This window comes from Salvelinus alpinus, chromosome 5 (assembly GCF_045679555.1).
Source record: "Salvelinus alpinus chromosome 5, SLU_Salpinus.1, whole genome shotgun sequence".
NCBI lineage: Eukaryota > Metazoa > Chordata > Actinopteri > Salmoniformes > Salmonidae > Salvelinus > Salvelinus alpinus.
This window is the reverse complement of record NC_092090.1, coordinates 68,466,355-68,487,832: the sequence shown is the minus strand read 5'-3', so window position 1 is coordinate 68,487,832 and position 21,478 is coordinate 68,466,355. Positions and strand designations below refer to the sequence as shown.

Here is a 21,478-nt window from a genome sequence, read left to right as displayed (position 1 = left end):
TGTGTGTGTGTGTGTGTGTGTGTGTGTGCGTGCGCATCAGATGGAACCCAGCGTTGCTCTGCGTCCTGTCCTCTCTACCCACCTAAACTTAAGAATAGTGCAGTCAGTCAGTTCTGCATAAACCAATGATGTGTGTGTGTGTGCGTGTGTGTGTGTGTGTTTTTGCCAGCACTAACAGTTTCTCACCTCACAGCAATGGGAAATGACAGGAGCGAAATGTACAATGACATGGAGAGGAGAGACTGTACGGGTGTTATACATGGTCCATTTTAGGGCCTGTCCTTTTTAAACTCTACACAAATGATGTTGGTAGAAATGTTTAAAACACCACCTGTATGCTGACGACACAATTGTTTACTCCTGTGCCTCTTGTATAAATGGTTAAGTGGCATCTGGTTAAATGAAAAGCTCAATTTTAAACAGCACATTAAAACGTAGGTTTTTATTTTAAAAACAAATCAGGTTTTTCTATGTCAGTTAGAAAGGAACTTGTGCAAGGGACATTTTTATTTGTGTTGGACTATGGTGACACTATTTACATGCAAGCTTCCGCCAGTACCTTCAGGGTGCTAGCCACAGTGTATCATGGAGCACTTAGGCTCATAACTTATGCAAGATCACTCATATCTTTGCTCCTCACTAACAACAAAATCCCAATCCTACAGCCTCCGCTCTCAGGACTGAAAGGGGGAAACAATCCTTCTCTCCTACAACGCTCCAACACCGAGCTACAACAAAAAATTGAAGCTGTACTGTACATTATTTTCTCTAAATGGGTCATACTGTTAATGTATTATTTGCAGTATATTACCCTATTCAAGTTCAAAGTGAAGTTCTATAGGATTATTTCAGTTACAGTACATTTCTATTTTATTCTGTCAGGAAAAGATTTGATTGAAAATCGGAATTGGTTCACATATCAGTTTATATACGTTTCCTAGTTTGTTTTTGCTTCTATACAGAAAGTTCCATGTTTCCTCTCAATAAAATCAAATAGGACTGTTTTGATTGATAGGCTTTTCAGTGTATTCCTGAAATCCTTCCAAAGGGATTCCTTTTCTCTAAGCAAGTTTATTTTGTTCTCTTTCACAGCTGTTCCACCACCTCTTTCAAAGCTGTTCCACCACCTCTTTCAAATCAGCCATACATGCATTATACGTAAACACGAACCCATATCTGGCAGTGAATACAAGTGAATCTTTGTGCAATAGTTTTCCTTTAGTGGGGGACAGCCACAAGCTGACAACCATGCCAAATCGAATGATGTATGTTTTATTTGGGCTAAGTTTAATTTGTCATGGCTAGTATGTGTATGAATATAGTTACCGTAAGAATAAAAGCCAGAAGGGGCCGGGGAAAGGCACCAGATCACTTCAGCTGAGTTGTGTCTATGGGCAAATTCAGTATTGAGGTTGTTAAGTGATATTGTAGCTCCAATGGCCTAGTTACTGAATTCAATTTAGGACATTGCTCAACCTTAAATTCGTGCCTGTCTGCTGGAACGGGGAGGTTTGTAGGTCCATAACAGTATGAGCGATCGACTCATCTGTTTGTAATGGAACTAAGCTCACTGGCAAGCTCTCATAATTCAACCTAGAACGATCTGTGACAGAAACAGAGCGCCAGATTAAGACTTATTCCCATCGCACTCCCTTTTCGGCCTGCGACGCTGGCTGGCCGGCCCGTCTGCTTTTCACAGCCATGTTATTCGCTTTGAAATTTCACATTAACCTGCGATAACCTGTGCTGCACAGGAAATGAAAGCAACTCTACCCCTATAGAAAAGATTGTTCTCAAAAAGACATTAGTTTGCCTTGTCATTTCGCTGCCCTGTTGAGGAGATAAACTCAGCTTTTGTGAGAGAAACATTCGAGCTGAAGCCTTTTACTTACAAATGGCCGCTGCGGTGACCTTGCGATCCCATTCCAGGGTATCAGAGGCTTAAGAAATTAGGTAGCGCCCAGCCGTGTGACCTTCCTGCTTTATAGTCTAGTTCCCAGTCCCAGATACGTCTATGTGGAACCAACCTCAACATTGGTTGCATTGCTTGATCTCAATGAATATAGGAGCAATATTGTGACATGTCTTGCTACAAATGATTACAGATGATAAAGATGAATTGAAATAGAGAATATTGTACAACTTCTCATCAGGGGCTAAAAGAGCCAAACTAGGCAAACTAGAGAGCAACAGAGAGCTAACAGCATGGAAATTGCATTTTCACATTGACTGTGAGGTATAGCCTAGAAGTGTCTTTCATTTTCTTTCTCATTCAGATGCTATTCTCTTTTGCCCTCTGTGAACCTCAGGTGCCAGCTAGTGCATCATTCTTATTGGCCCATCCCTTCTCTAAGACATAGTATTGCAGCATTGTGCTACAGGCCACCCAAGGATGGGCAACATGGTGTGGTGTGACATCAGTTCCTGGATGGGATAATAAAGCCTCAAGTTAACTTCCTCTGGATCAATGTTAGAAAATGTCACCGCTGGAAGCATTGGCAACATAAAGCTCAGACCACTGGACAGTGAATGGAGATACAAGGGTTTAGGGAAATGGTCTGTCTTGACAAGTCCTGACCATGACCATGATGATAGTGGGCTGTAATTAGAATGAATAGATCGGCGGTAGGTCTTAAAACCCTACAAAAGGAGAAAGACAGTGTAATACAGAGACAGAGGGGATGAGGAGTGTGGATGTAGAGATCATTCAATAATCCCCCCCCCCCCCCCCCGCTCCACGACTCCCGTGCAATTATGGCATTTGACCAGAGGTGTCTTGTGTTACCCTTTCCACACTATCCTACAGACCCCAATCCTATACTTTGCTGGCTAAGGTATTTTCTTTTCACGTTGTCCTTTCAGGCAATGTTTCAGAAACCAAGGCGGCTGCATAAGCAGGCCGATGCGGTACAGATCGGCTTGGCTCGGCTCAGTGGTGTGGAAATGGTGTCAGTATGTTGAAGGTGTGTCTTGTGTGTTTCTACACAGCCCAATTCAGTCCAATATGCAATGCAATGCACCCACATGGTATGAAAAAAGCCCTATCCCTTTCCTGCACCAAGGATCCATGTTTTGATTACAAGCAAAGTCCTTGTCTTGTTCCAATCAGTAGACATCTTGCTACCTATGTCTAATTAATTACCCCAACAAGGTCGTTCAAAGTGCAGGGACCGTGTTTGTTTTATATCATTGCAGCCATGGTGCAACAATACGCAGAACTGTAAGACACGAATATGTTAAGCTTAAACATATTGATTTCCTTTATGCATAGGGAGCCCACTGTATCTTCATCAAACAGTGTGTCTATGTGGTTGTTATGATCTGCTTGGCTTTGGGGAAGGGGTTCACCCTCTGGAATGACATCTAAAGAAAGGGCATATCTTGCTGCATATGTTTGTTAATGGCGTGAACAATTGTGTTGAAATAGAGGCACACATGTCTCACACACACACACACACACACACACACACACACACACACACACACACACACACACACACACACACACACACACACACACACACACACACACACACACACACACACACACACACACACACGTCACACACACACACACGTCACACACACACACAGCATAGAACTGCATGAATCATTATTATTTCCACAGCTGCCCCTTGCATTATATGTCAAACACAGGACTGGCGGTATGATTATCTATCACGAGGGAGTAAACAATACATGGAAATAAACGGTATAGCCAAACCGTCAACACTGACTTCCTGTACACACGATCAAACCGTTAACACTGACTTCCTGTACACATGATCAAACCGTTAACACAGGCTCCCTGTACACATGATCCAACCGTTAACACTGACTCCCTGTACACATGATCAAACCGTTAATACTGACTTCCTGTACACATGATCAAACCGTTAACACTGACTTCCTTTAGACATGATCAAACCGTCAACACTGACTTCCTGTAGACATGATCAAACCGTCAACACTGACTTCCTTTAGACATGATCAAACCGTTAACACTGACTTCCTGTACACATGATCCAACCGTTAACACTGACTTCCTGTACACATGATCAAACCGTTAACACGGGCTCCCTGTACACATGATCCAACCGTTAACACTGACTCCCTGTACACATGATCAAACCGTTAATACTGACTTCCTGTACACATGATCAAACCGTTAATACTGACTTCCTGTACACATGATCAAACCGTTAACACTGACTTCCTTTAGACATGATCAAACCGTCAACACTGACTTCCTGTAGACATTATCAAACCGTCAACACTGACTTCCTGTAGACATTATCAAACCGTCAACACTGACTTCCTGTAGACATTATCAAACCGTCAACACTGACTTCCTGTAGACATTATCAAACCGTCAACACTGACTTCCTGTAGACATTATCCTCCTCATAAAGAATAATTTCCTCAAATCCTCTTTTCCACCAAGCAGTTTTCAGCTGGTTATTAATTAGTAACCCGTCTTTTCACTCTTTCCCTTGCTCGCTCTCTCCTCTCGTTGATTTTCCAGCATGAAAGAAAGGAGATTACAAAGCGGATGTGGATGAAATGAATTGTTATCCCCAGCAAAGCCCAAAGAAGTCTCTGGACGTCTTTCTCTGTCTGTCTGTTTTTGTTCTCTGACACGGGCTGATCTGAACACCAGTGGCATGCCTTATTATTCGCTCACAGTCATTGTATCACAGATGTAGTCCCACATTCTAAATATAAGATTCATTTTAAAAAGGCCATTAATATTCCTACTGGGGTCTCCCACGGTCTCTTTCATAAGAAATACTGCTGGACTCTCTTTTATTGCATTATTAACTAGCCTGCCGCCCCACTATCAACATCTTCTCTGGCTGTCTGGGACAATGTCTTTCCATGTAAGGAATACTCATGTCTAATGCAGCTGCCCTGGCCTAGCTACTGTACTGAGACGAGACAAATCTAAAAACCCATTTTGGGGTTCTCACTGTTTTACCTCAATTCAGTTGGCTCTTCTATTACCTACAGACAATGTTATTTTCTTTTGCACAAATAAATATAATAAAACATACTAAATGAATAAATAAATAAAGTCAAACCTACTTTTTGGGTCTGTAGTCCGGGATGCTACGGTCCAGGGATATGCGGTCACTGAGCTGGGCGTTGTAGCCGTACTCCTCGTACTTCCCCTCCCCGTCAACCTGGCTGTCGTCACCCAGAGTGGCAGCTGCTCCTCCCTGGCCCAGCCCCCCAGGCCCCTCCACCAGCCCCATGGGCTTCGCCAGCCCTAGAGGACAAACACACAGACATCCACACACATACACACACACACAGAGACACAGAGAGTGAGACAGACAGACAAAAAGAAAAAGACAGAGAGTGGTAGGTGAGAGGAGAGGCCATACAGAGGGACAGGTGATTGACATTCATGGGCTGTGAGAATCATGGGGAGTGCATCATTACACTATCTGTCTTTAAAGGTGCTGAAAATACCAGCCTGGGCGTGGATTTCTCAAGATGACAGAGTGGAGCGAGCAGCAGAGAAAAAGCAGTGGTGCAAGACATAGAGAGACATATACAGTATAACGTCTGCATTCTACTTCTATGGCACAAGCATTGCATTGGAGATATGTACACTGAGTGTACAAAACATTAAGAACACCTTCCTAATATTGAGTTGCACACCCCCTTTGCCCTCAATTCGTCAGGGCAAGGAATCAAAAAGGGGTGCGAAAGCATTCCACAGGGATGCTGGCCCATGTTGACTCCAATGCTTCCGACAGTTGTTTCAAGTTGACTGGATGTCCTTTGGGTGGTGGACCGTTCTTGATACACACAGGAAACTATTGGGGCGGCAGGTAGCCTAGGGGTTAGAGCATTGGACTAGTAACTGAAAGGTTGCAAGATCGAATCCCCGAGCTGACATGGTAAAAATCTGTCGTTCTGTCGTTCGGCTGTCATTGAAAATAAGAATTTGTTCTTAACTGACTTGCCTAGTTAAATAATGGTAAAATATTGAATGTTGCAGTTCTTGACACAAACAGATGCACCTACTACCATATCCTGTTCAAAAGCACTTAAATATATTGTCTTGCCCATTTACCCTCTGAATGGCACGCATACACAATCCATGGCACACATACACATGGATTGTGTATGTGTGCCATTCAGAGGGTAAATGGGCATTGTCTCAAGGCTTTAAAAAAATCTTTAACATGTCTCTTCCCTTTGATCTGCACTGATTGAAGTGGATTTAACAAGTGGAACATCAATAAGGAATAATAGCATTCACCTGGATTCACCTGGTCAGTCTATGTCATGGAAAGAGCTGGTGTTCTTAATGTTTTGTACACTCAGTCTACATTTCCCTGATACTGATCATTTTACAGGATATCAGGTCTGTTGGAATTCTCCTCATTTGGAGAGGCACATTAGATACACTTTCCTTATAACCTAATTAGAATTAGACTGAAACTGATTGGGACTGACAGGTTTACAGATACTATTGGTCACCATAGCAGTTCTCTAGACTGTTATAATTCCCTGCAGAGGAAGGGGTCAGCTCTGTAAATACAGAATCTATCAACAAACAAATACAGCTTTTCAACTGCACATTGATGGCCGTTCACTAAGTGATTTTAAGTCTTCCCACTGGGCACACAGGTTGAACCAACGTGGAATAGATGTTGAATTGACGTCTGTGCACAGTGGATCACACATCAGAAATAAATCTGTCAGTTAAGTCTCCCACTAGTGTAACCAGTGGTGGAAAAAGTACCCAATTATCATACTTGAGTAAAAGTAAAGATACCTTAATAGTATAAAGCATTTCAAATTGCTTATAATAAGCACATCAGACAGATTTTTTTACGGATAGCCAGGGGCACACTACAACACACAGACATCATTTACAAACAAAGCATTTGTGTTTAGTCAGTACACCAGATCAGAGGCGGTATGGATGACCAGGGATGTTCTCTTGATGAGTGAAGTGAGTGAATTGGACCATTTTTGTGTCCTGGTAAGTATTTTTGGGTGTCAGGGAAAATGTACATTATTTTCTTTAGGAATGTAATGGAGTAAAAGTAAAGTCGTCAAAAATATAAATAGTAAAGTACAGATACCTAAAAAAAAAATACTTAAGTAGTACTTTAAAGTATTTTGACTGATGTACTTTACAGCACTGATTGTAACTGACATCCGATTGAATGTATCAGACATTGATGCTCTTATTAAAATGACACAGTACAATGGATTTAGCAGACTATAACACATTTCCCCTGTCTGTGACATTTTTAAAAGGGAAACGTTTATCAGAAATGAAGGGCACAATGGGTTATCAGAAATTCGATTTTCCGAGATCTCAGCAGTCTCATTTTTTATTTATTTTTTATTTAACCTTTATTTAACTCATCAAGTGAATGCTCTTGGAAGTGTTCAGTCTTTAATCATAGAGAGGGATATTTTGCTGTTAAACTTTCCAGACCGACTTCAAAGTCTGGCTCATAATGATAGTTTTGGTTTGTATTTATATTCCTGGCTCTTTCTTTTTTTTACCTTTCACCTTGTTTGTTTAAGTATGGAGACTGCTGCACCTTGTCTACTATAGGTATGAAGTATTATAGCGTTTCTGGTTTGGATATTTTAAACTCTGCTACACAGTGTAGGGGATTAATTGTATCTGTGTGTCATACTTCCAGTGTGATCTCCACAGGTAAACCATGTTGCCTCTTCTCAACAGATGGACAGAAACAGCAAGTAAACAGGCCATACTAATGAAGATCTTCTCCCCAAGCCATTGCAAAGAAAACATTTTGGGGATGAGGGCTTTGAGGTTCTGGGAGATTTGCCACTGGAGCTGAACGGTTGGCGGTTGCAAGCTGTTACCTGTCACGAGAGGGATCACATCAGGGGAAACGTAGTGGTGTCATCTGACACCCTGGGTGGGGTTCAGTAGCGTTATGAACCCAGTCTGAATCCCAATCGCCGCTCTCATAACACTGAGGCAATCGAAGAAGCAACTGAAAGTGAAATCTGGAGTGCCTCTCTGCGTGAGACTCGGAAACAGCCTAACATCCCCGCAGCTTTGTTTTCCGCAGTCCTTCTTATTTTGCTCCCCTCACTTTCCGCTTCTTCTGGCTGGTTGAAGAAAATTCCATTAGAGGATGAGCGGATGCACATTGAGCCAGGAAGTCTGTCTGCCATTTGCTGCTGCCTGACAGAGTGGAGAAGAGGTATTTTAACATAGGCCTCGCCTCGTGCGACTGACATGGTTTGAACCCTGGTCTCTTACACGTCAGAAGAGCACATTAGCCCGCTAAGCTAAAGCTTAGTCAGTGGTCCAGGAAGCCAATGAAACTCTACGTCTAAAGCAATGTTACTCATCATCAGTGGTGTAGTGGAGGGTAAATACAGTTTACCCACCTTTTCATATCTTGCGTGACAGTTTACCCACCTTGCCGAAAAATCCATTGTAAGTATAGGGAACGTTACTTTTTTCACCGTGACTGAGGATCAGAGTTTACCTTCCTATTTTTTTACCACTACATCACTGTTCATCATGTGAGTGTGGTCCAGAGTACTGGTTTTATCCTGTGTTTTTACGCATTATTGAGCAGCAACAGCAAACAGAACCGGCTCAGGGATTTGGTGGTGATTGGTTTGGAGCTGCCTTTGTTGTGCTGCTGCCAAAACAATTGGGCTTTGATAATACCTCAGAGAATAATTTGTTGTAGCTACAATTTCTCACTCTGCTGCTGATTCATCTTTTCATGTTTTTCTCTCTTGAGGCTGAATATTCTGTTGATTGGAGCAAAGCAAGGAATCCTTACAATGCCACAACTTATTAGTGTAAATAGAGGGGTTAAGCTTTGGATGAAAAACGACAAGTCCGCTACAAGGATGTATAAATTAAATTGGGTTTTATTACAAACCACTCTGAATTGGTACAGTAGATATTGCTAAGTGTGTAAAGCTACTTGAGATATTAAATTAGACAAGCCTCAAGCCATTCAATATAATTCATATTCCAGACACAATCGAACATTGAATGATTGCATTCACTAAAACCCATGAGGTAGGTTGACTCATTATCTACAACAATGAGAGACGTCCCAGACAAGGCAACAAAATACAACAATATGCTTGTGCGATTCATCATTGAAATATATTGGACTCTCATTCAGAGTAAAGATTATTGTGACTCAGGTTGGGCAAACTACTTGGGAAACAACAATGGCATATGCTCCAGCTACCACAGTGTTTGGCCAGAACTCTGAATGTCAATGCACCTCTATGACTAATCGTGTTACTGTACAGTTGACCACAGTGTTTGAGCACTGTGCTTGTACCATCGGGTTGGACCTGTATACAATGTGCAGAAACATTAATTTGTTCAGTCAAGGCAGACAATATGCCTACCATGATGTAGTTCTGTGACTATGAAGCAGAATAAATCTGTGAAGGAAGGGTAGGGGAATCAAGTCAACAAGATTTCCCCAGGACACTGACGACAGGTTTATTAGAATGACTTATAGGGCACTTTTAAAGGACTTTTCGTGTCTGGGGTAAAACTGTACGTTGCTTATTCGCTATGGCAAAGCCACCAAAAAGAGCTTCAAGCTTTTTAGCGTAAACACACGCATATCTACAGACGTGTGTAATCCTATCCTATTGTGATGATTCATGTTGTATCACTGACACATCCTCAACCCAATATCCTCTACTTCCTCTAGTTTCATTCTTCAAACTACACATTAGCAAAACATCTTAATTATCCCACAATGAGGTAATTACAGGGAAACATCTGGTTGTTCCACCGTAAACACACAGGTGCTATTCCCTGTATTACGAGGTTTGCAGCACGCTATTGGGAGATAAAGGTTTGCATTCAAAATGACACCCTAGTTCACTACATAGTGCACTACTTTTGACCAGAGCTTTATGGGCCCTGTTCAAAAGTAATGCGCTATATAGGGAATAGGGTGCCATTTGGGACTCAGAGGAGGATGATGTACTGTTCCTATGCACTCAGATGGACAGATGTGTCTGTGCAGATATAACGAGAAAGACCATCAAACATCAATCTAGGTGCACTATGTCCAAGTGCATATCTATCTTGATGTTCAGTCGCTCACCTCAGAATCCATTTTTACAGAGGCACCCGCAACATGATACATTAAAGTCATTACAGTGATAAATTATGCAATAACCTTAAAAAAGTGTCTAACTTGGGCTTTTTCGATAGACGTCAAACTAAAAGACATCCCCATTTTGTGAATGATTTAAAGGAAAAGTGGAGTTATGCGTGTCAAAAGTGAAGCTGAGATGTTATAAATATTGATGTCTCGGATGTGGTCGAGTGATCTGTTGTTCAAGAAGAGGAAAAGAACTCCCTGTGGTTGGTTTTAAAAGCTACAACGTGGGCGATCCATAAAACATTGGCAACACGGGAAAGGCGTTACGCATAAAGTCCTGATTTTCTGCTCTTTTCAAAAGACGCAAACCAATGGGTCATAGGGGCGACTCGTATTTGGAAATGATCAGAATGATCTCTCGAGACCCAATGTGCCATCACAACAATCTAAGCTTGCATGGCAACACATGCAAAGGTCTGAAAGTGGAAGGAACTGTTTCACAAGAAGAAGTGCACAAAAGCACCATTTAGCAATTATAAGGCAAAAATACTTTATAATCTAGTACAGCATATCTGTCTATAAATCATGTAACACGCCAGTTTCCTAATGAAAAGGAAATATTTTCACACGGATCTAACCTCTCATTTAGGAGGGCAAGGACATATTCATATCAGGGCTTTGTAGGGAATCATCAAATTAAAGTATCACAATAACCACCATATGAAATCTCTCGCTCTTCCCAAAGTATCATTATCCTGTAGATAGAATGCAGATTGTCAGAAGAGGTGGTGAATTCATTACAGAGATTCAGATTCCTAAAGACTGGAACTGATGAAATGATTATCATCTGTTACTGAAAATGTTTGGTAGATGATTCCTTATCTACATATCATTACTGGGAAATATATTTAATTCCTTCACAGGCTCCATTCCCCCTCTCCAATCTGCTGGGGAGTAGTCTGTGGGCTCTCCAATATACTGTAGAATTACTGATGAATACTATTAAGGTATGGGGTATGGGAGATGAGACAAAATTACATTTCTAATTCCTTGTCAGGATTTCTTTCTCTCCAGGCTTTATTAACAACATTGCTCTCTGCAGCATAATCGAAGGGTTTATTTCCCAAATGCTTTACCCACCAATTTTTCACATTTGTGTTTTTTCATTAGAAATGATTGCATATTGGTATCTTCATGGGTGTGTAAAATATTACTGTTCTCCGATTTTTTATTAATCGATTTTTTTTGCAAAACACTATATATCCATTGATCAGTTGAAATGGAATGTTCGTATCCTGTATATTTGACTGTCTCACCTAGCTATCTCAAAAATGAATGCACTTACTGTAAGTCGCTTGTCACGGCCGTCGAAAGAACTGGACCAAAGCGCAGCGTGGTCAGCGTACATATTCCTTTTTATTTGAATGTCGCCAACAAAACAATAAACAATACAAAACGACGTGAAGCTTACAGGGAATAAGTGCCACTAACAAAATTCAACACCCACACTGAAAGGAGGGAAAAAGGGCTACCTAAGTATGGTTCCCAAACAGAGACAACGACAGACAGCTGTCCCTGATTGAGAACCATACCCAGCCAAAACATTGAAATAAAGAAACATAGAAAACAAAACATAGAATGCCCACCCCAAAATCACACCCTGACCAAACCAAATAGAGACATAAAAAGGCTCTCTAAGGTCAGGGCGTGACATCGCTCTGGATAAGAGCATCTGCTAAATGACTAAAATGTCAAATGTTTTACATACAGATCTCATTTTACTGTATTGAAGTTTTCTAATATTGACGTCACAAATGAATCATTTGTAAATTTCTTAATTAGAAATCTAGTTATTTGATACATTTGACTGTGTAAAACCTAAAGCTAAGTTACCAATGTTTCAGAAAATGTATATATGTCATTTTGAAATGAAACTCTTCAATTGGGCATTATAGATAGGATACATATCTAGTGCTGCAGATGGAACGTCCATGCCATCTCATCACCTCCACTAACACAGGATGAAACCAGGAGTGACATGCATCACGGATGACAAACACTCAGCCTTGCTCAGCTCAGCCTGTCTGTTTTAGGACAGCATTGGGTTGGAGGCTGTGACATCTGAATGCAACTGATGTTGAAACTAAAATAGCTGTGCAGCAACACTCACCATCCAACCTGACAGAGCTTGAGAGGATCTGCAGAGAGCAATGGGTGAAACTCCCCAAAGACAGGTGTGCCAAGCTTGTAGCGTCCTACCCAAGAAGACTCGAGGCTATAATTGCTGCCAAAGGTGCTTCAACAAAGTACTGAATAAAGGGTCTGAACACTTGCAGTATGTAAATGTGATAAAGTTTTTTTTATTTTTAATACATTTGCAAACATGTATAAAAACCTGTTATTTGCTCTGTCACTATGGGGTATTGGGTGTAGATTGATGAGGGGAAAAAATGTATTGAATCAATTTTAGAATAAGGCTGTAACATAACAAAATGTGGAAAAGGTCAAAGGGGTCTGAATACTTTCCAAAGGCACTGTATTTATTGATGATTATTGATAAACAAATACACTTCTGGCCCAAAACATAAATACACCGATCAGAGAGGATCTATCTGTGAATCTAAAGTTGCACTGATAGTAAGTAGAGATCTGGCATTTTGTATACACTGTTTAGGTCACAACACTGTCCTATAAGCCTGTTAACCAGAGGCTTAAACCCAGATAGACGCTTATCCAGCAGAGGAGAGTGCCTCTTCAGCAGAGGAGAGATGCTGATAACCCTCTTCTCGGTTATTTCCGTACTGAAAGAGTTGCTGATAACACACTTCACTGTTGTTTTGATGAGGAATGACCTCATTGAAATATTAGATAGTGTTAGATGATATTAGATCATATTGGATACAGTGGTTGCATCCCAAATGTCACCCTATGCCCTATCCTGTATAGTGCACTACTACTTGCCCTATGGGTCCTTGTCAAAAGTAGTGCACTATAGGAAGTATAGGAAGTAGGGTGCCAACTATAGGAAGTAGAGCGTCATTTGTGATGCCAGTGAAGCGGCGTTTGCAACCAAACGGACTGGTTCACAAATCTATGGAATATTTAAACCCACACATTAACCAATATCACACAGAGTCAAATACAAAATGAGGGCACCTTGTCCAAATCACTGACTGAGCAGTACTGGAACAAATGCTTGCACAATGCACAGGAGCTGCATCACTTTGCAAAGCCATGTAATAGAAGAAGATTGGGCATTTTAAATGTCCTCTAAATCTAATTGGGCCTTGTCTTAATCCATTGGCATGTCACTGTTGGACAATAAACAACTGAAAAATGGGCAATTACTTCAAATCGCTGCCGGACATGGTAATAGTTATTGGCACGCAAGGTTCTCACTCTGTACAGCCAATCCCAATTGCAATAGAATACAATTAGTGGTCTGTGCCCCATTTACATATCGGGTAATAAATCGGGATATAAATGTATGATTAAGTGTGTCAATAAATAGTTGGATGCTAAACATGGAGGGGTTGGTGACAGGAGGGAAGGATTCCTCCAGACTCTGTCTGACTCTGTACACTTCAGGGAAAATACATTTAAAAAAAGGTTTTAAATAACAATGTTTTTATTGTCACACACCAGATAGGTGCAGGATCTAACCTCTCATTTAGGAGAGCAAGGACATATTCATATCAGGGCTTTGTAGGGAATCATCAAATTAAAGTATCAAAATAACCACCATATGAAATCTCTCGCTCTTCCCAAAGTGCCATTATCCTGTAGATAGAATGCAGATTGTCAGAAGAGGCGGTGAATTCATTACAGCGATTCAGATTCCTAAAGACTGGAACTGATGAATCGATTATCATCAGTTACTGAAAATGTTTGGTAGATGATTCCTTATCTACATATCATTACTGGAAAATATATTTAGGGAAAATACATAAAAAAGATGTTTGGGAATAACAATGTTTTTCTTGTCACACACCAGATAGGTGCAGTGAAATGTTATTTTTACAGTTAGCCATAGTAGTTCAGCACCTCTGGAGCAAATTAAGGTTAAGTGCCTTGCACATCGGCAGAGTTTTCACTTTGTCAGCTCAGGTATTCGAACCAGCGACCTTTTGGTTACTGGCCCAGTGCTCTATCTGCTAGGCTACCTGCTGCCCTACATACATAAATACATGGTGGCTCCCCGGCCCCTTACACTAGATAAAGCCCCCTGAATGAGAGGATGCATCATATATTTGGTGAGGCAGTGCCTCCTGGCTTTGCTCCAAAGGTCTTGACAACTTTTGAGAAAGGGAATAAACTGACTTCACAAACACTTTCACCAAAATCCTGTTCATAATACAATAGTTCCGTCATTAATGGGCCTTTTGCTGGGCACCAAGGCCAAATATCACTATGGTGGTTTGATACAGTGAGTACACAACTTATCTTTTAAGAACCTGCCTCTATGGAAATGATTTTATGTTTTTATTTTATGATTGAGGGAATGATTCACTACTTCAAACAAATCAGTAATGGCACAGGCTGCTTATCATAGGATTTGTATATACTATTGATAACATATGGCTGATTCTTACTGCATTTGGGGAATTGACTGTATAAAATGCTACATGGTGATGCATACTCAATAGTCTCTACAAGGGTTAAAAGGCCCTCTCAAATTAAATGTTGGACTTTTCAGTCTATGGCTCTCTCATGTTTCATGAGCGAGTAGGACCATGGAACACACAGATGTTTTTTACACGATTTAAAGGATGCTGTTTTGCCAGGCAGACCAAATCTCCTACAATACATGTCAGTGACTAATGAAATGAAGCTTGTAATGAAATAAAGCTTGTTCAGCACCTGATAAAGAACCATTCTATTGGAACTTGTTTTAGATTTCAGACAGCCCATCAAGATGATTGTATTGGGGCCAAGGGAATGAGACAGGCAGAACTCAGTAGTCAGAGGCAGGGTTGTTTTTAATACAAAACTATTGGCTAAGGTCGTTGATTTCAGTTATTGATAGGGATCACACCAAGTTAAGTGAACATATTAGGAACTGTAGCATTGATTCTACTTGAGTAAAACATGTTCACTAGTTGGCAATAGTTTGTAACACCATGAAGGGCCACCATCCATTACAGGATGACTCACGCTGCACAAAATAACTGTACCGTACTGACTGACACCATCTGATTGGCTGATATACCAGTTGTATATTATCTTGTTGACCATTGTCTGATCAAGTCCAATGTAACATACATAGGCTGTTTATAGTTGCTCTGTAGTAAAATGAAAGTAACTCAGGATGTACATAACTATAGAGATATGACTCCACAATTAATACTGACAATTAAAAAAAGATCTCATACTTGAGTAAAGACTATACTGAATGTTGTTAAGTAAGTATACTCCATACCGTTTAATTGGTTGTAGACAACGTCCTCGAGCCGCTCCAGCCTCTGAAGTATAGACTGCCTGTCCACTAAATTGGACACTTTTCCATTCCTGGTTCTCAGTCTCTGGTCTGATATCCTGCCGATCTGAATGAGTTCCTCAGAACGGTCTTGTATTCTGCAGTACACTGAGAACAATATGATCCCCACAAAAACAAAAATGTTAACCGTGAGCAACGTTTTTATTTTGCGTGCCACAGCCATGTAACCCAAGAGAACAGTCTTGCTTACGCCGTCAAGCCAAATAATAATCCATTTGGAGTATTTAGCTAACTCTCGGCTCTGTAGCAGTGAAAAGCAGACGCGTTCAGTGGAAGTCAACTTTGGGAGTCCTGAAACGAGGAACTGTCTTTTCAGCACCACTGATACCGGCGGCACGCTTCTTTCTCTTGGGCTGGTGTGGAGCTACTACTGTTCAAGCTTATGGTCTCCCAGACTGTGTATCCAGATGCTGTACTGAAGAAGTTGAAGGTTGACAAGCATGCTGAACAAAACAATGTTTTCTCTTTAGATCAACGCAGTACGCCTATATCTTCACAGACTCACTGCTGGTGGAGAGAAATATGTCTTCTGTGGTGTCCACTATAAATGCATTACGTCAGACACGAACCATAGTCTTAAATAGGAGATCATATGTACTGTAGCAAAACATATCTACGTGCACTGTAATGTGGAAAGTCGTCAAATCTCAGTCACAAGGACAACATCAGCTCGTCCATCCTTAACAGTGCATAATACCGTATTTGCAAAGCAGCATTCGATATCACTGCTTTGACATTTCCCCTCTCAAAGGCGTAGTGGTCACAGGATTCGTCCTGATCCTGAAATAGATTCGGATGTGTCTCGAAATGTGCACATGCCTCCCTCAATTATGCAGTGAGTTTCTTCCACCAATCCACCATTGGTCGCAATAGAACGTTGAGGTGGTGACAGAAGTTCAGAACGGGGTTGTCCTCAAATGCTGTCAAACGGTTCCGATGCTCGCACTGCCTCTCTGCATGGTGAGCGAGCCAACCATTCTCTGTTGCCAGCTCTCGCATGCTGTCTTGCATCCCACCCTCTCACGTCCCACGTCTCTCAGAGGAAGAGCGCAGGGAAAGCGGTACTGCGTTGTGACGTTTAGCGGCACAGTCATGAATATTCACGTGCTGTCTCAGGGATAAAATAAACATGAATATAAAAAGCAATTTTCTTGGAATTCTTACGGTGCACTGTATCCGGCCACTTAATAACAATAACATAACATGATAACAATATTATGTCATTAAAAAATATATTATGCAACCCTAGGCTATGTCCAATATGTGTATTGACTACTGTACCTCGAGTTGATGAGCTTGTAAGTACTGTTTTTCCCATTGCAGCATTAGTAGTTAGTCCAGTCAGCCAACACATTCCAGAGGATATGTGCTCCTAATTTTTGTCCTTTCTAGTGGACATTAATTTTTGGTCCATATCTCTAAGGCCTTTACATGCCACTCTGCTGTACCTTTGAGAGGCTTTTATCAACAACAAAAAATGCTGGTTCTTCAAAATGGCTAGCATCACAACTACCACTAATAGGCAAATATCTCAGGAATAGTTTTGTGGGTTTTCAGAGCAGTGTAATTATGTGTTTCACATTAAATAAGAGCTAAATAAGAGCTTGTTAATACATGTTATCTGTAATGTACATCAAGATGCATTCACTATATATATATATATATATATATATATATATATATATATATATATATATACACTATTATTAACCCCCCTCTATGGAGGACAAGTATCTTTCAGTTTTTATTACTACTTTTTTGCTACATATGCATACATTTTACATATACATTTTGCATACACATTTTAACTATATTTTTTACTTACGGTCCCCATTTACTGTATTGTAAAATGTTTCATATTTACTATCAACCAAGTCCTAATGGCCACTACAGTGTCTTTGAAACATATTGTTTTCACCCCAAAGACTTCTGTGATGTAAAAAAGAATATAATTCCCAAACTTATTTTTGCTATTTTTGCTAGGAGCTATACAAAAATAACCCTGTAAGGACAATGCTAGAGGGTCAAATTAATATCAAATGAATCAAACACGTTTGACCTGGCAAGATTGATTGTATTATCCTAATACCAACAGAATAAATCCCACACAAAATAGTCAGGTTGATTGAGATACCATACTCCCAATAAGTTTAACTGAAATTAAAATAACCTATACATTTTCCATCTCCCCTTCAGAACAACAGCCAGAAAATTGTTTATCAATTATTGGTATATGACTTAATTGATTGCTGATTGATTTCAAGTCAACCTCTTTAGTGATATCTTAATGTAGTTAGGCTACACAAGACGCAAACATGTATCACAGGTGTAAGTAGCCTTCGACGTAAAAACGTGTATCAACTTCACCTATCAGGTTTCAGGTAAGACCCAGGTGCAGACTGTGTTGAAGTAGGCAGGCTCAGGGTCAGGTCAGGCAGAGGTCGATAATCCAGAGTAGGAGCAAAGGTATAGGACGGCAGGCAGGCTCAGGGTCAGGTAGAGTGGTCAGGCAGGCGGGCTCAGAGTCAGGACAGGCAAGGGTCAAAACCAGGAGGATGAGAAAAAGAGAGAAACTATGGGAAAAACAGGGGCTGAGAAACCGCTGGTTGACTTGAACAAACAAGACGAACCGGCACAGACAAACAGAAAACACAGGTTTAAATACCCAAGGGATAAGTGGGGAAGATGGGCGACACCCGGAGGGGGTGGAGACAAGCACAAGGACATGCGAAAAAGATCAGGGCTTGCCATCACCTACCAATGCAAAATATCATGTACAGTGCCCCTCAGAAAGTATTCACACCCCTTGACTTTCCACATTTTGTTGTGTTACAGCCTGAATTTAAAATCGATTAAATGTAGATGTTGTGTTGCTGATCTACACATAATACCCCTAATGTCAAAGTGGAATTATGTTTTTAGAAAGCTTTACAAAGTAATATAAAATTATAAGCTGAAATGTCTCAATAAGTATTCAAGCCCTTTGCTATTGCAAGCCTACTTCATTTCAGGAATAAACATTTGTGTAACAAGTCAGATAATAAGTTGCATGGAATAACCCTGTGTGCAATAAGTGTTTAACATGATTTTCAAATGACTACCTCATCTTTGTACCCCACATATAACAATTATCATCTATGGTCCCTTAGTCGAGCAGTGAATTTCAAGCACAGATTCAACGACAAAGACCGAGGAACTTTTCCAATGCCTCACAAAGAAGGGCACCTATTTGTAGATGGGTTAAAAAAAAAACAGACATTGAATATCCCTTTGAGCATGGTGAAATTATTAATTACACTTTGGGCGGTGCATCAATACATCTTCTTCCTAACTCAGTTGACGGAGAGGAAGGAAACCGCTCAGGGATTTCACCATGAGGACGAATGTGATTTTAAACCAGTTACAGAGTTATTAAATGTCTGTGATAGAAGAAAACTGAGGATGGATCAACAACATTGAGGTTACTCTACAACACTAACCTAAATGACAGAGTGAAAAGAAGGAAGCCTGTAAAGAATAAAAATATTCCAAAACATGTATCCTGCTTGAAATAGGGCACGAAAGCAGTGGTCACCAACCGGTCAATAGCGATCTACTGGTCGATCTCCAAGTCATTCCTAGTTAATCACCAAGCATCTCTGTAAAAAAAACAATGATAAAGCCTTGCATTCCAAATGTTTTTATTTGTTTCGCGTTGTTGGCGGTAGGTGCACTAGATTAAGCAGCCCTGGCGCTGGGAAGGCAAAGTGTTCCCATTTTGAACCATTTCATGTGTTTGTGCACATGAAAGCCTACTGCACAAACCTCATTGCTATTGATCTGTTTTAATTGGTTGATATTACATAGGCTTACGTGTTTTTAAGTCATGTTAAAAAAAAATCTGAATGGTTGATCTCAGCTTCCATTTTGACTCAGAAAGTGATCTTGACTCAGAAAAGGTTGGTGACATTGCACTAAAGTAATACTGCGAAAAAAATCTGGAAAATAAATTAACTTTTGTCCTTGTCACACCCTGATCTGTTTCATCTGTCTTGTGCTTGTCTCCACCCCCCACCAGGTGTCTCCCATTGCCCCCATTATCTCCTGTGTACTTACACCTGCATTTTCTGTTGGTCTGTTGCCAGTTTGTCTTGTCAAGTCTTACCAAAGTGTTCTCCTGTTGTCCATTATTTCTAGTTTCTGTTATCTAGTGCTCCCGGTTCTGACCATTCTACCTGCCCTGAACCTGCCTGCCGTTGTCCCTTATTGACGCTGTCTTGGATAACCAACCTCTGCCTGCCCTGGACCTGCCGTTTACCTGCCCCCTGTTTTCTGAGATTTGAACTGTCTGCCTCCTGTGTCTGCATCTGGGTCTTATCCTGTGTCATGTTAGTCCTGAATACAAAGTGTTATGTTTGGGGCAAATCCATCACATCACTGAGTACCACTCTTCATATTTTCAAACACACTCCTAGAAAAAAAGGTGCCATCTAGAACCAAAAAGGGTTATTTGGGTATCCCCATAGGATAACCCTTTGAAGAACCCTTTTTGGTTCCAGGTACAGTTGAAGTCGGAAGTTTACATACATCTTAGCCAAATACATTTAAACTCAATTTTTTCACAATTCCTGACATTTAATCCAAGTAGAAATTCCCTGTCTTGGGTCAGTTAGGATCACCACTTTAATTTAAGAATGTGAAATGTCAGGATAATAGTAGAGAGAATGATTTATTTCAGCTTGTATTTCTTTCATCACATTCCCAGTGTGTCAGAAGTTTACATACACTCAATTAGTATTTGGTAGCATTGCCTTTAAATTGTTTAACTTGGGTCAAACGTTTCGGGTAGCCTTCCACAAGCTTCCCACAATAAGTTGGGTGAATTTTGGACCATGACTCCTGACAGAGCTGGTGTAACCGAGTCAGGTTTGTAGGCCTCCTTGCTCGCACACGCTTTTTCAGTTCTGCCCACACATTTTCAATGGGATTGAGGTCAGGGCTTTGTGATGGCCACTCCAATACCTTGAATTTGTTGTCCTTAAGCCATTTTGCCACAACTTTGGAAGTATCCTTGGGATCATTGTCCATTTGGAAGACCCATTTGCGACCAAGCTTTAACTTCCTGACTGATGTCTGGAGATGTTGCTTCAATATATCCACATAACTATCCTTCTCATGATGCCATCTATTTTGTGAAGTGCACCAGTCCCTCCTGCAGCAAAGCACCCCCACAACATGATGCTGCCACCCCCGTGCTTCACGGTTGGGATGGTGTTCTTCGGCTTGCAAGCCTCCCCCTTTTTCCTCCAAACATAACGATGATCAGACCAGAGGACATTTCTCCAAAAAGTACAATCTTTGTCCCCGTGTGCAGTTGCAAACCGTAGTCTGGCTTTTTTATCGGGGTTATGGAGCAGTGGCTTCTTCCTTGCTGAGCGGCCTTTCAGGTTATGTCGATATAGGACTCGTTTTACTATGGATATAGATACTTTTGTACCTGTTATCTCCAGCATCTTCACATGGTCCTTTGCTGTTGTTCTCGGATTGATTTGTACTTTTCGCACCAAAGTACGCTCATCTCTAGGAGACAGAACGCGTCTCCTTCCTGAGCGGTATGACGGCTGCGTGGTCCCATGGTGTTTATATGTACTATTGCGTACTATTGTTTGTATAGATGAACGTGGTAACTTCAGGCATTTGGAAATTGCTCCCAAGGATGAACCAGACTTGTGGAGGTCTACACATTTTTTTTTCTGAGGTCTTGGCTGATTTCTTTTGATTTTCCCATGATGTGAAGCAAAGAGGCACTGAGTTTAAAGGTAGGCCTTGATATACATCCACAGGTACACCTCCAATTGACTCAAATGATGTCAATTAGCCTATC

The 21,478-nt window shown here is 40.9% G+C and overlaps 1 protein-coding gene across 2 annotated transcripts in view; it reads right to left on the bottom strand.

Moving 5' to 3' along the window:
- The window catches only part of LOC139576587 (polypeptide N-acetylgalactosaminyltransferase 9), an 87,511-nt gene extending 71,540 nt beyond the window's left edge, over positions 1-15,971 (bottom strand). The window contains exons 1-2 of one of the 2 annotated variants that reach the window (XM_071402849.1): positions 15,538-15,971; positions 5,086-5,269 (exon numbers count right to left, since the gene is read on the bottom strand). In XM_071402849.1, coding sequence (XP_071258950.1) covers positions 5,086-5,269; positions 15,538-15,778 — 425 coding nt within the window. In that variant the 5' untranslated portion in view covers positions 15,779-15,971. The remainder of the gene's footprint in view (positions 1-5,085; positions 5,270-15,537) is intronic. The other variant, XM_071402848.1, reaches the window with a different exon arrangement.
- Between the last annotated feature and the right edge of the window lie 5,507 nt (positions 15,972-21,478).